Here is a 15,542-nt window from a genome sequence, read left to right as displayed (position 1 = left end):
CAAAATCTAGGCTGCCATTCAGTCTTCTGTGGATTGTGCCAGGGTTCTTCACACACTGGCACTAAAGGCTGATATGTACAGGTGCCGGACACATTTTGTGGGTTTTAGTCTTGCTCTGTGCCCTCAAGTGGTTTTTGACTTACGACAACCTTAATGCAAGACTTTGCTGGCAACATTCATTCAGAGGATATTTGTCATTGCCTTCATCTGAAACTGAGAGAGTGTGGCTTGCCCAAGGCCACCCAGAGGGTTTCCATGGCCAAACAGATTTGAATCCAGGTCTCCAGAGTCACAGTCCAATGCTCAAGCCACTTTGCAGCCCCTGAAATGGTCTCTAGACGACAGACATCCTAACTTAATAATAATAAATAATAATAATAATAATAATAAATAATAAAAATTTTATTTATATACCGCCCTTCTATAAAATCAGGGCGGTGCATATTTCATACAATACAATACAAGTTATACAAACAAAATTAAAATCCAATAAACACACAATAAAAACTCTCCAGCCAGCTTGCCACTGCTGACATAGAGGAGGGGGAGAGGTTAATCGGGGCTCATATCAGGGAATGCCTGTTTAAATAAAAAGGTCTTCAGCCCCTTTTTGAAATGGGCCAGGGAGGTGGCCGAGCACTTAAAAGTTTCCATCACTCCTGTTGCACCCAAAACAGTGATCTGATACTAAGGAGAGTGATGGGGAAATGCCAGGTTAGCAGGCAGGGAATTGTTGGAGGTCGCTACCTGGGCAGACCAATTGCCCATGCTGACTGGGACAGATGGGAGCTGTGGTCCAGTATAGAGAGTGCAACAAAGTTTGGGAACGATGTAGAAGATGGCTTGCTAGTCAAAGTAATGGAGTGTATATGACGTTACCCCTGTCTAAAGCTTTTTTATAGCACTCTCAGCCTAAAGGAATTACTCTTTTGACAGTTGGGTTGGGGGACTAAGGATAAATGTGCACCCAAAGGCAGTTTTTGTTTTGGAAAAATGGGCCGTCAGCAGAAGGCAAGGTTGGAGCACACCTTCCCACTGTGCCTTTACCACAGGCTGTGGTTTGATTTGGGCTTCATCTACTCTGCAAAATTCATGCAGTTTGACACCATTTTAACCACCAAGGCTCAACGGTATAAAATTCTGGGGTTTGTAGTTTTGGGAGATATGTAGCCTTCTCTAACATAAAAGCTCTGGTGCCACCACAAACTACAAATCCTGGGACTCCATAGAATGGAGCTGTGACAGTTAACGCAGTGTCAAACTTCATTAATTCTGCAGTGTGGCAGCAGCCTTTGAAGGAGGACTGAAACACCTTTCACTAAATCTGGCAAAGAAACCTTAGGACAGAGTTGCCAGAATTAGTCTCAACCTGAAGGTATATATAGCCTCAGTGAAGCAATAAACCAAATAATTGGCACAGAATTCATGAGTGCTGTGTGCAAGTTCAACATTTTCACTGAAGCAGTTAGGAACATCCCAACATCTTTTGCCCAACCAAGTATTGTTCCTGTCAATGCACATGTAAAATGTATATTTCTCTTTTGTTTTTATTAATCTGACTTACTGTAGTGTGGAGCTAGCATGGTGTAGTGGTTTGAGTGTTGGGGTTTGAATTGCCACTCAGTCATGGAAACTCACTGGATAACCTTGGCCAAGTCACACTCTCTCAGCCTCTGAGGTAAGGCAAGGCAAATCTCTGTCTGAACAAGTCTTGCCAAGAATACTCCACCTTAGGGTCACCCCAAGTTGGAAATGAAGTCACACAACACACATTTCTACTCCCCCCCCCCCCATTATATTCTGACATTGTCTGTCTGTCTTTTTTTTTTGCCCAGGCTTTTAGACTCTGCAGAGACTTTTCACCATCCTAAATAAGTCAAGCCATTTCTACATCGTCAGGCTAAAAAAACGTGTTGAGTCAGTTTTATTTATAAAGGTTAGTTACAAAAAAAAATCTCCAAAGAGGATACACCTTTCTTACAATGTTTATTAATGCAGTAATTTTACTTTAAACTCTTCACTGCAAATAACATAGACCATTAAAAAGACAGGAGGTCTTATTCCAGGATTCAAACCATGCTATCTACAAAGGGGACGGGGGTAAATAATTCTACTCATTCATTAATAGTAGACTTCTGCAAAACAAGGAAATAAAGTAAAATTCATTTCACAGTAACCTCAGATGGCTATACAAAAACGCCAGACCCTAAGATGCTTATGATTCAAGTACCCTATTCAAGTCCATTGAGGCGTCATCCTGCCCAAACTCTGCTCAGAGGAACGGGGAGCTATACAATAGTTTGGTGGTGAATGCTTCAGCAGGAAAAAGCCCAGCCTCAGTAGGCCCAAGAAGTACTGTCTCTGAAAAACAAAACTCAGCTTAAATGGACTGATGCCTAAAACCTTCAAGTAAACAGGCTTTTTCTTCCTATGATAGTTCTAATGTAACTGTGCAATTGGATAGTTAAAATGCATACTTCTATGCAAAGACAAGTGATAACAAACCAAATCTATCAATCTATATAATTAACATTTTCCTTGTGAGGTTCCACATGGTGGTTAAATAATGAGAACGCTTCTCTGCAGCTCTTAAACAAAATGGTTGCCGTTCCATTCAAGGAAAGAGGGGATTTTAAAAGAAACACATCCCATGGGGGGCTGCGTGCGCAGCCTTTATTGTGCATATTTGGGAAATGGTGTGTCTCCAAGGATTTTAAGAAAAAAGGAACAGAAAAGCAGTTTGTTGTACCCCAGGATCACGGAGAGTTCAAACGCCATCCATCCTGGGTATCTGAAATGAGAATAATCGTGGTTAGGCCCACTCAAGGAGTATTGCAGCTGGCAAAAAAAGCAAGTCCATAGGACTCGGAGGAAGCCTATCGTACTGTACAGATCTGTTTCAACAGCAGGCCTTTTGTTCAATCTCCCCTCTTTCATTCCACTTTTCAGTCTTTTAAGACCCACTTTCAAGGTAAGCCCTGGCAAACTCAAAAATATCAGCATGCTGCTTTGAAATGCTTAGGACCAAAAGTATTTTGCATTTCAGGTTTTGGAATTTTTGCATATACAATTGGCTCTCCACATTTGCAGCTTAAGACTTTTGTGGCTTTAAGCTTGTTTTCTGCTGCGCTAGACAATAGGACATGGAGCAATGGATGCAAACTACAGGAAAAGAGATTCCACCTCAACATTAGGAGGAACTACCTGATAGTCAAAGCTGGTCAACAGTGGAAGGCACTCCTTCCTCGGAGTGTAGTGGAGTCTCCCTCTTTGGAGGTCTTTAAACAGATGCTCAACGGCCATCTGTCAAGGGAAGGGTTTTGATTGTATCTTCCTGCATGGCAGAAGAAGGTTGGACTGGATGGCCCTTGGAGTCTCTTCCAACTCTGATTCTATTCTATCCATATGTCTAAGTTTCCCCTACATGTGTTGATGTCCTTTTGGGGGCACCACATGGATTGGTATGCCCTTCTTCTCTGCATGATGTCCAGTATTCCCCCTCCTAAATAATTCTACATGGCGGCTGAGGTCATCACTGTGTCTCTGGCTATGTGGGGATAGCCAGACCTTCTCCAATCCCTGCTTGCCATGAAGCACAGAATGCCTGTGCAAAGTGGCTTTAGGGATGGGAGAGGTGCATAAGGCTCAGTGCAGCAATGAATAAAGTATTGGTCCTTGGGCAAGTCACATTCACTCAGAGTAAGGCAAGGGCAAACCTTCTCTGAAGAAATCTTGCCAAGAAAACCCTGGGAGAGGATCACTCCGAGTCGGAGTTGACCAGATATATATGCAACACTCTTGGAATGTTGAACTGAGACCCTCATTTGTTTCCTGTTTCAACTAAGGCCCACACAGAGATGAGCAGCAGTTCCAAATACCCAACAGCCTGGAGCTGGATCTTTTGTGGGGCTAAGATCATAGGTCCCTTCAGCTGTAGGTCACTAGCCAGGCTCGGAGTGTCTACCCCTCCCCTCCCTCAAAATGCCATCATAATCTCTTGGGAGTAAGAGAAGTGAAACTGATAAGACGGTTCTGAAGAGAACAGAAAAATAGAAGAAGCAGGAAGAGGTGATGAAGTAGTGAATTACAATTGCTCCTCTCTCACACACCACCAGGTGGTGCCCTTTTAGTAAATGTACATGGCAAGGGCACCAAGGCTGATCTTGGAAGCTAAGTAGGGTCAGCTTCGGTTAGTACTTATACAAGAGTCCACCAACCAATACCAAGGGCTGTAGGATATCTTTCAGAGGAAGGAACTGGCAAAACCACCTCCTTGCCTTAAAAACTCTATGAAATTCATAAGATCACCATAAGCCAACAGGTGACTTGGAGGCACACACATGCACATATATGCTGCAGTGTGTGTGTATGGGAGGGTCCAATGAATTCGCCTCACTAGGCATGTAGTGTCCCCACACAACCCAAAATTTTCTGACGTTAGCAAGCATCCAAGCTTTGTGTTCAACTGATTACCACAACCCACCCACCCCAGGCACTCCATGAGGCTTTCCTTACCAATAGCTGCTGCTGCTTCTAAACGGCGCTGCTATATCTTCTGCTGTTGTAAGGAAAGTATTTACATCCAGTGCCAGGATCCCCTTGTTCTCCAAGGCCTCTCGGTTAGTGCTGAGCTTTTCTGGAAGAGGGGAAACAAAAAAGAAACAGCTAGAAGAAACCCCCAAGGGCCACTCCAGTCCAACCCCATTTGACAGTGGAACATACTCCTTCCTCGGAGTGTAGTGCAGTCTCCTTCCTTGGAGGTCTTTAAGCAGAGGCTGGATGGTCATCTGTCAGGGATGCATTGATTGAGAGTTCCTGCATGGCAGATGGGGTTGGACTGGATGGCCCTTGGGGTCTCTTCCAACTCTATGATTCTATGACTGCCATGCAGGAAGACACAATCAAAGCACTCCTGACAGATGGCCATTCAGGCTCTGCTTAAAAACTTCCACAGATGATGCTGACATAATGAAGACTTTTGCTGGACTTTTATTTTTTGTTGTATCAGTGTGTTTTAACTAGTTTCATTTTTATGATGGTTTAATTGCTTTTTAACTTTTAGCAAGTTAATTTTATAACTTCCGCATGTTTAAATATAAATAATTTTTAACTACAGTGGGCCCTTGGTATCTGCTGGGTTTATTTCCAGGACACCTCCCCCCCCTCCATAGATACCAAAATCCATGGATGCTCAAGTCCCATTAAATACAATGGCACAGTGAAACAATGTCCCTTAAATACAATGGCAAAAATCAAGGTCTCTTTTTTGGAATTTGTATTTTTAAAAATATTTTCAAGCCACAGATGGCTGACTATGTGGATAAAAGAACTGTTTGTTTCAACTGCTGTAAGCTACCTTAATTCCCAAACTGGGAAAAAGGCAAAATACTACTACTACAAAGACAACTATTTTATTGTTCTTGTTATTTCAAGGGTCAGAACATAGGAAATATGTAGCTCCAGTAAAGACAGGCAAAGCTAAATTCAAGGGTATAACAAGAAGCAAAAGCCCACATGGCTTTTTCTTACCTGTGATAAACACAGCAAACCTCTGGCTGATGTGCTGAACCTGTAAATTCAACAAGCAATTCAAATGCTCAGATCTCAAGACAGCCTTGGAGTCACACTGATGATAGTGAAGAGCTTCAGTAATATTGGCCCCCTGGCAGGATTTCAGGAGTGATTCCTTGGCGTGGGCAGCAGAATTTTCTCTGTGGGACAGAAACAACAAAAGGTCAGTCCAGAGCTTAGAAAACTTCCCTTTTTGGACTACAGCTCCCTCCCCTTCAATTCCTCATCCACCGTGGCCACTGGGGAAATCAACTTGTTCATGCAATTCACTTGTTCATGCAACTGTCATCAGTAACCAGGTGGAGAGGGCCCAATGTCTGCTGCTGCAAGGATTTCTTCTGAAGCACAACAACCATGTTAACTGGGGATGATGGGAATTGTAGACAAACCTATTTAGAGGACATCAGGTTGTAGAAGGCTGTATTAGAAAAAAAGATGGGAGGGGGTTTTTCATAGAATCATACAATCTTAGAGCTGGAAGGAGCTGCAAGAGCCATTTAGCCTAACTCCCTGACATGCAGGAATATACAGCTACAACTCTCCCTATGCATTACTCCCTCTCTCTATGTGTATTATATAGCTTGTTTGGGGGTTTTTCCCTTTAATGTTATACCCAGATGTGTCACTAGGGTTGGCGTCACCCGGTGCAGCAACTCATGGTGTCACCCACATTGACCTCTTTCTATACCACACCATACAGAATTCTTAGTAATGTTTTTTATACTAATGTTATTCATAAATCATAATTCCCATAAATCACTGAATGTAACTGTGACATAAACTTGCAAAATTAAAATTTCCAGTGTTTTAAAAGGACTCAGGCAAATGTCACAACCTGTTTCTGCCCAAAGGCAGATGTTTGGAGAGCAGTGGTGTCACCCTCCTCCCATGTTGTCACCTAATGCAGCCTGCATCCCCCCACACACACCTCCTGTGACACTCATGGTTATTCCCAATAATATGCAGTATTTTTACATTTCTACCATTTACTGGGATATAAATAAAATAAATAGAAATAAATAAAATAATTGAGAGAAATCACAGCATCATAGAGTTAGAAACTCTCTACTCAGTGCAGAAACTCCAGCTAAAGCATCCCCAGCAGAGAGCTGTCCAGCCTCTTTTTGAAGACATTCAGAGAAGCAGACCCCACCACTTCCCTAGACAATTGGACCCATTGCCAAATCGCTCTTACTGTCAAGAAGTTATTTCTAATGTTCAATCAAAATCTAGCCTCCTGTAACTTCAAACCAGTAGCCCAAATTCTATCCTCTGAGACGGGAGAGAACAAACCTGCTCCTTCCTCTTTTTGGCAGTCTCTGAGGTATTTAAAAAGTGTGATCATGTCACTACCTCAATCTTATTATTATTATTATTATTATTATTAACCTTTATTTATAAAGTGCTGTAAATTTACACAGTGCTGTACATACAATCTTTTTAATTGGACGGTTCCCTGCCCTCAGGCTTACAATCTAAAAAGACACAACACAAAAGGAGAAGGGAGTTCTCTTCACCAAGATGAACACGCTCAGCTCCTTCAACTTCTTCTATGTTTTCTTCTCCATACCTCTTACCCTCCTCATTGCCCTTCTCCAAACCTCCCCAATTTGTCAATATCCTCCTTAAAATGAGGCACCCAGAACTGAACAAAGGACTCCAGATGAGACCTGACCAGCACAGAATACAGTGGGACTATTGCTTGCCTTGATTTGGGAACTATGCTTCTATTAATGCAGGCTAAAATAACAATTGCCTTCTTTGCTGTAGCTTAGTTTATTTCACTAATTAGTAACCACCATAGTTACACAGCTTCACAGTCTTACCATCCAATAGAATTACAGAATTGGAAGAAGTGCTTTGGGGCCTACAACCAACAAACCAGTGTCTGAAAACCAAATCCTTTAGGCACCTGGGAGGGCTGTTCCCATATGACGAATCAAGGAGAGCTGCAAGTGGTCACAAACCACAGTAGTCCTCACCTTGCATCCTCTCTGAGTTTCTTCACCTCTTTGTAGTGAAGGAGCCATCTCCACCTCCCATGTCCATTGAGCGTCTCTAAGGTTTTGACCATTTCCTTCAGCTCCCCTGCATGGAGAAAAACAACAGCACAAAGCAATGGTAAAGGTGGTGACGTTTGTGTGACCTGAGTTGGCTCTGAGTTATGAAGGCCTGACTATGCACACTACTAGTACAGGTAAACTTCAGTTTAACCAAGTATAGTGGGCCCTCCATATTTACTGGAGATTGGGGCACAGGACCCTGGTGAATGTGGAAAAAACTTCTTTAACCTGAAAAGCACCTCTCTAGGAATCACTAGGTCCTCCAGTGCACCTCTATGCTCAACATTCACCAGAACTTGATTACAGAATCATTGGATGACCTATAAATGCCAAGACAAGTGTTTTCTCTAGGGATCTCTAGGTCCTCCATTGCAACTCTATGGCCAACTGCCAGCAGAGTTGCGCTGGGGAACCTAGAAATTCCTAGAGAACATATTACTCTAATCTGTGAATAACCAAATCCCCAAAGTTGAAGCCACAAATGTGGAGGGCTGACTGTACACTTTGAGTCTCCCTTATTCAAAACACTTGGGATCAAAAGTGTTTTGGATTTTGGATTTTTTAAATTTTTTTAGATTTTGGAATATCTGTATTCGTGCATACATATATCATGAGGTTATCTGGGAGATGGGACCCATCTCTAAACACAAAAAATTGTCACGCTTCATGTATACCTTATACACATATAGTTTGAAGATAGTTTTAGACAATATTTTAAAATAATTTTGTTCATAAAACAAAGTTTGTATACAATGAACCATCAGAAAGCAAAGATATCACTATCTCAGCAATGCTGAAAAAAGTTTTGGTTTGTGGAGTATTTTGGATTTTGAAATTCCAGATAAAGATGACTCAACCTGTAGATGTTTTCCTGGCCGTTCCTCCATTTACAGGAAATTTGGGACCAGAAGCAGAAATAAAATGGAAAAAATAGGGATGGGACAGAGTACCATAGAAAAGATAGGAGTAGAGTACTACACAAAAAAGAGAGCAGTTCAGCATGTTTCAGTGGACTGTCCTTTTAGTCTGAAGAGTGGCCCGTGACGATAGAAGGCACAACCACTCACCGATAGTCATCATCTCAAGCACTTTGTCATCAGACACCACAAAGCCTCCTCCTTGGAAGAGCTCTTGGTAGGTGTGCTCCAGGATGTCCTCAGGACTGTCAACTCCCGCAAAAGTCACATTGGGAAAGCGCTTCAGCCTCAGTAAGCAAGGAATCTGCTCAAAACACAAATGTGTCATTTATATGACATCTCTCGAACCATTAAAAATTGCCTACACGTGATTTACAGACATAGGGGCACAAAGAGCTGCTGGAAATCTTTATGCAGCCCCCCTCATTTGCTTCTAAGATTTTTACAAAGAAATTTAATTTCAGGGCAACTGGGCTAGAAACTTGCTTGGGGTTTCTACTAAAAAGTGCAAATGGAAGTTCAAGGCACACTGAGGGGGTGTTCCCACTCGCTTATACACCGGTTTACAAATCGAATCCAAGGTGTATCGTTCCCACTCAATCCCGAATTAACTCTAGAACTGTTCTAGATTAACCCGCAATCGTTCCCACGGCGATTCGAATCTGATTCAAATCATAACATTTAACCTGGATTAGAAGCCTATAAACCGGCGTAAAAAAATACTAGGGCCTACCCTAGTATTATCCCTTGATCCGAGATAGGAATCGCTGTATTTAAATGGGAACGTTTCGGCGTCTGATTCGGGTTCCACAGGATGGGAGGAGCAGCACTCAAGGGGCTGCCCGGGGGGTGTCACCCTCTTTGGTTTCTTTCTGCATTGCCGGTGCCATTTTCTTCCATTCGCATAATAGCCTTTCCTCCGGTGGATTGCAACCTCCCCTCTGCTCCTCATTCATAGACCGATGTGTGAGGAGAGCCACTGAACACCATTTTTAACTATTCTTTCTTTTTCACCTCTGCCTGAGCAGCAGATGGGCTTTGGAGGACAGCCCAGAAATCAATGGGGCAGGCAAAGCGAATTTGGGGAACCAAGCTTCATGGCTCTCCAGACAGCCCTGGGAGCAATCTTCCCCAAAGATTCTTTCCCCAATGAAGCCCTCTGCCTTCTCCTCCTTGATCTGATTTGGCAAAAACACAGGCATACACACTATATAGATAGATAGGTAGGTGTGTGTGTGTGTATTTATACACACACATGTTTATATATGAATGCTCTCACACACATGCATATATATATATTATGGGAATTATGGGAACTGTTGTGTTTGTGAGACATTTATCCTCCTCTGCCAGAGAATGCTGGTGCCATAATAAACTACCATTCCCAGGATTCCCTAGCACTGAGTTATGACAGTTAATATGGGGAGACACAGAAGAGGATGAATAAGCGCCTCCTGATTGGCTCTTTTAAAAAAAAAGCGAAATTTATAACGAATTAAAAACAGCCAGGTAGTGGGAACGCAGGTACAGGCTACATCAGTGTATGTTACTCCGAATTAATGTGACGTCATGATGACGTCACTTTGATTGACAGCCGAAACAAGTGAATGTGAACGAAAAAGTAACAAAAGCGGTTTAACTATACACCGATTCATCCTTGAATGGGAACGAAACGGTCAATTACAGCAAATTAAAATAAAACGTTATGTAAATGGGAACGATACAAATAAAGAGATTTGAAAAGCGGGATAACACTCGCTTTATTTTGAGTTGCTTTAAAACAAACCTCTGTATTAAAAAGCATTTCAAATCGCAAGTGGGAACACCCCCTGAGTCTCAGTCTTGGGGGGAAAGCCAGGGTATAAGTGAAATTACTGACTCACTGATTTAAGATTATCAAAAACAACAACAAAAACTGGACTCTGGACCCAATTAACACTCTGTGGTCTACTTCCTACTGTTCATCCCAACTGGAGTAGAGTCACTGAAACAACTGGATTTACTTACGTGTGATTTTTATTATTTATTGGACTTATGTCCCGTCTTTCTCCCAAAATGGGATCCAAAGCAGATCCAAGGAGCTGATTCACCACTCAACAATAGATTCAAAGGGTGTACTGAAGTTGGGACTAACCAACAGGATTCGAGCCTAGGCCTTTTTTAGAGGTACTCTGGCACACAAAGAGGTTTTAACACAACTTACTATCAAAATGAAATTAGTAAACTGGAAAAAATCTAAGGATATAAGCAATGAATATTGTCTGTTGTTTGTCCTCATGAAAAGTTTATATGAAAAGATACACACTGCCCAAGATATGAAGGCTCTATTTTGCTCTCAAGGCTGATACATATAGATAGATGTCTCCTTCATGCATTTTTCTAATCTCAGAATGGGAATGTGTAACCTTCCAGAACAGACTGCAACTCCCATGACCTCCTGCTACTGACCACACCATCTACAACTGACAAGAGCTGCAGTCCAACTCCAATCTTGTCTAATTCTTTTCAAAGCCAGCTATGGAAATTTTTATCAGCTCAGTGGCAGAATGCTTGACTTTCATTAATAGTTCACAATATTGTCCCATTATTTCTCTCTCTAGAGCTACTTCTATACAGCACACAAACAATTATTTAACAGGGTTGGCTGGTTTAAACCAGGTTGGTTTAAACCAAATGACTTAAAAAAAAAAAAAAAGCAAAACACCCCTGGATTTTAAAATATATTATTAATACAGACACATGTGTATAGAGACAGACAGACAGACAGACAGACAGACAGACAGACCGGCTCCTATTACTATTTCCCAACCTTCTTACTGGAACAATAATTGTTTGGATTTAAACATTTGTACTTTAATACTTTATTGGCAGTTGTTGATTGTTACACCAGTATCCAGGGTCAGCTGTTTCACTTTAATCACTTTATTTTACAGTGCAAAGAAATGCCACTCAGAAACAAATCCTTCAACTAGCAAAAATTCAACCAAAACAACTTGCATTAAAAGAACACTTTTTAAAGAACAATTATTATTTAAGCTAGTGGCCATAACATCTGAACTGCATTTTGCTACTTAATTTTCTATCCTATAGATTTAGTCCAATATTGGTGTCGTCCTATACATTAATGCAAAAAAGCTGGCTTAAACAAACAAACAAACAAACAAACCAAAAAGGTGTCTTTTCCCCAACCCTGCTATATATAATGTCCAAAAGGAGAGGCAAGATTAGAAGAATTCAAAAGTGGATGAAAGAAGAAACTCTCTACCTAGGATTTTAATAACTGGAAGTTTCTGTAGTGCAGGAAAGATGTGTTTGAACATACCTTATGAATGTGTGGAAATATGTCCTCGTTTCTAATTATGACCATCAGCCTCTCTGTTTCCAAGTGGTTCGCCTTACAAAAAAGCAGAGGCTCTGTTTCTGTATGTCCCGCTTTTTTCAGCAAATTCTGAAACACACATTTTTCTTTTTAAAAAAATCATCATTGCAATAGAATTGCGCTTTGGCATGAACAGTAAATGATCCCAATGATCTTTCCCCAGCTTCACCTATAAGGAGTACTAGTTCTTTTGGGACTGGCTAGGTTTCACAATGTCCACACCTGCCTTTTCCTTTTAAGGGGCTCAAGATTTTACCAGTTGTCTTTTTCAGCTAGTTAGATATCGCTGTTTTATTTTTAAAGGTAGGAAAAAAGTGCTTTGCTAAACTCCACCTTTCCTAACTTTATTATAGTCTCCTCCAGTGAGCTGTGTCTTCTCATGATGTGGCTGAAATATGACAGCCTCACTTTGGTCATCTTGGCTTCCAGAGAGATCTCAGGCCTGATCTGATCTATTACTCATGTGTTTGACTTTCTGGCTGTCCACAGTATTCTCAGCACTCCGCTTCAGTGCCACATTTTGAACGAGTTGATCGTCTTTCTATCGTCTTTCTTCACTGTCCAGCTCTTGCATCCGTACATGGTGGTGGGACATACGATGGCTCAGACTATCCTTACTTTAGTGTTCAGCTTTGTATCTTTGCACTTTAGGATTTTATCTAGTTCTTTCATAGCTGCCCTTCCCAGTCCTAACCTTCTGATTTCTTGACTGTAATCTCTGTTTTGATAAGCAGTATGGGAAATCTTTGACTAATTCTTTTTCTTCATTGTCTAGATTGAATTTATGTAAACATTACCAACTATAAATTGTCAGCATGATGTAATAGTTTAAGAGTTGGACTATGACTCTAGAGACCAGGGTGCAAATCCCCGCTCAGCCATGGAAACCCACTGGGTGATCTGATATTGGGCAAGTCATACTCTCTCAGACTCAGTAGATTGCAACGGCTAATCCCTTCTGAACAAATCTTGCCAAGAAAACCCCAAGATAGGGTCGCCTTAAGTCAGAAATTACTTGAAGGCACAGAACAACAACAGCAATAATGTACTCTACATGGGTCTGCCTTAGAGAAGACTTGGAAGAAGCAGCTTGTGCAAAATGTGGCAGCCCAACTGCTGACTGGAATACCATACAGTCAGTATATAATACTAGAATAACCTATAGACAGTATATTGTGCCAGTTTTAAAAGAACTACATTGGTGTTATGGTTTTCTGTGTCCCCCTCCACTCCAGCTGAACTGGATGGGACCCCCTGAAACCACTTTTTTAAATCTAAAACAAACCTTGCTGTTGCCACCACCTGACGAATTAATCCCTCTCCCCTTAGCAATACATCAGGACTTTACTGGGTAATTCCACATATACTTTCCCTTGCCAACTTAGGCCCAATACAAACTGGTGCAAAGCACTGGCCTGAGGTTGATTTAAGGGCTGCGGAGGACTGGGCGTCCATACGCGCCCAGCCCTACTAGAGCTGCCCGTGCACCACCTTGCCACGGCCCCGCCAACACGGGGCACACAATGATGACACACCAGCGTCCGTGCGCCCAAACGGCACTCACCAGAAGCGGCGGCATCAAGGTGTGTGAGTGCCATTATGGCTCTCCTAAAAACAAGCTGCTCTAGGCGGCTTCTTTTTAGGGAGTGTGTCAGTGCCATGTGGTGCGGTTGGTGTGGAGCCAGTGAGGGGTAAAGACAGGCAGCATGGAGCCACCCATCTGTATCCCCCCTTAGTAAAGAACTAGCTGAGCACATGAAAACAAGTGCAAAAGGCAGAGTACTTTAAAGAAAAGCTTTATTCTAACTAAAGAGTTCTAGAGCTAAAGGATATCACTACATGCAAGACGCACTTGTCCTACAGGCACAGAGAGGACAGGTTCTTTTTTGTGGTCTCTGCGAATGATACAAATGGGTTATGCCTGCGCTGTTAGCTTCAGAAATATCTAGAATCACTAGGGAAGACTTTTTGGCAGTAGCTCCACCCATCCCCTATATAAGCTCTGCATCTTCCTGCTCTTTCTCAGTTCCTTTCATCTGCCATGCTAGCTGCTTAGAAGGAACTTCGCTTGTTGGAATCGCTCTGATATAACATTTGGCCTACAGATTGTTTGACCATTCTATACAGATTTCAGACTAAACACTTCTTTGTTCATCAATCGACTTAGGTCTGTTTGACTCCGCTTTTTCGCTATGGACTGAAAGACCCTAAACTGGCTTGAAATGGCCTCCCGGTCTACCACTTTCAAATGCTGTGTTACATGAGGCAGGGGGGGGATCCTGGGACAGGACCTGCATAACAGCTAAGGCTACTTGTGGTGTGTGAAATAGCCACATGGAAATAGGCAAGGAGGGGGGATTCAACTTTTTTACTTTTAAGGGGGCAAGTGTGATGGACGTTTGGCTGTTTCCAATGGCTACATGAGTAGGGATGTTTTTAGACTTGCTGGAAACCATCAGGATGTGACAATCAATTTCTCTTCCCAGCACTGTGAATGAAAAGATATGATTTTGTGGGATCTTCTGGGTTAAGGTGGGCCATATCAAGGCTGTTTCAGCAATCCCCAGTCATTCCAGAAACTGCACTACTGAATGTGACTAAAGCGAGCAGGAAATGTCACTAAAGTGGGTAGAAAATACTGGCCTTAAATCATTTTTGTGGCTCGTTGTTAAAAATTCCGAGGCAAACCAGGAACACCCATTAAGACAAGTATTTTCCTGTTTTCTTTAACAGCATTAAACTCGGCAGAGAGCATCATAAAGCACCAAAATTCACCCCTGAAGCTGTCAGTTGCTCATGGCTACCTATCTCTCAGGTAATAAAGAATTAATAAGGGGTAGGTGGTCAAAGAACTCAAATTAGTAATAAACTCTTCTAGAACATGGCCGCATAGCCTGAAAACCCACAAAAAAACCCTCAAAATAGATTTGGTCAATTGGGCTAACGCAAAAACAATGATGGCTTATAAACATATGTGCTACTGTTATCTACAGATGTGGTGGAAATCCTGTCTTAGAAAGGATACTTGGAAAGAAGCACTGAATTATTCAGACTGGAGTCAGGACATTGCAAAAGAACAAAACTGACCAAACTGTTATTTGATTGTGATTGTTGAAAAGCTAAATGTAAACTGGAGAGGGCACTGGTTAAGATGAAAGACAGTAGGGTATCCCAAAATCTAGAAGGATACAAATAACAGCAAAAGAAAACATTGACTGAAATGCAACTAATAGAGATATTATTGTGCTTTAACAGTCTATTGTGCATCATTCTTGGGACAGTGACAAATAGGGGCTGGGTGGGGAAACGAGGGATTGCAAACAAGCTTGTAAAATGTTGGCTAGACAAGGTAACATGTGAAAGGGATCTGGAAGTCCAAGTAGACCACAAGTTGAACATGAGTTAACAGTTAACAGTGCGATGCGGCAGCTAAAAAGGCCAATGCAATTTTAGGCTGCATCAATAAAAGTATAGTGTCTAGATCAAGAGAAGTAATAGTGCCACTGTATTCTGCTCTGGTCAGGCTCCACCTGGAGTATTGTGTCCAATTCTGAGCACTACAATTCAAAAGGGACACTGAGAAACTGGAGCGTGTCCAAAGGAGGGCGACTA

The 15,542-nt window shown here is 41.9% G+C and overlaps 1 protein-coding gene across 4 annotated transcripts in view; it reads right to left on the bottom strand.

Moving 5' to 3' along the window:
* Nucleotides 1-1,895: 1,895 nt before the first annotated feature.
* The window catches only part of TASOR2 (transcription activation suppressor family member 2), an 83,340-nt gene continuing 69,693 nt past the window's right edge, over nt 1,896-15,542 (bottom strand). For 3 of the 4 annotated variants that reach the window (XM_089527440.1, XM_089527441.1, XM_089527442.1), the window contains 5 exons: nt 11,874-11,999; nt 8,702-8,855; nt 7,554-7,659; nt 5,530-5,711; nt 4,512-4,636 (listed from right to left, as the gene is read on the bottom strand). In XM_089527440.1, coding sequence (XP_089383566.1) covers nt 4,512-4,636; nt 5,530-5,711; nt 7,554-7,659; nt 8,702-8,855; nt 11,874-11,999 — 693 coding nt within the window. Of the gene's footprint in view, nt 2,792-4,511; nt 4,637-5,529; nt 5,712-7,553; nt 7,660-8,701; nt 8,856-11,873; nt 12,000-15,542 lie in introns of those variants that run through there. The other variant, XM_089527443.1, reaches the window with a different exon arrangement.

The sequence above is a fragment of the Sceloporus occidentalis genome, unplaced genomic scaffold, assembly GCF_023333645.1.
Source record: "Sceloporus occidentalis isolate IW3139 unplaced genomic scaffold, rSceOcc1.0.p SCAF_5, whole genome shotgun sequence".
Classification (NCBI taxonomy): domain Eukaryota; kingdom Metazoa; phylum Chordata; class Lepidosauria; order Squamata; family Phrynosomatidae; genus Sceloporus; species Sceloporus occidentalis.
Note: the sequence above shows the minus strand (reverse complement) of the source record. Positions and strands in the feature narration are given on the sequence as shown.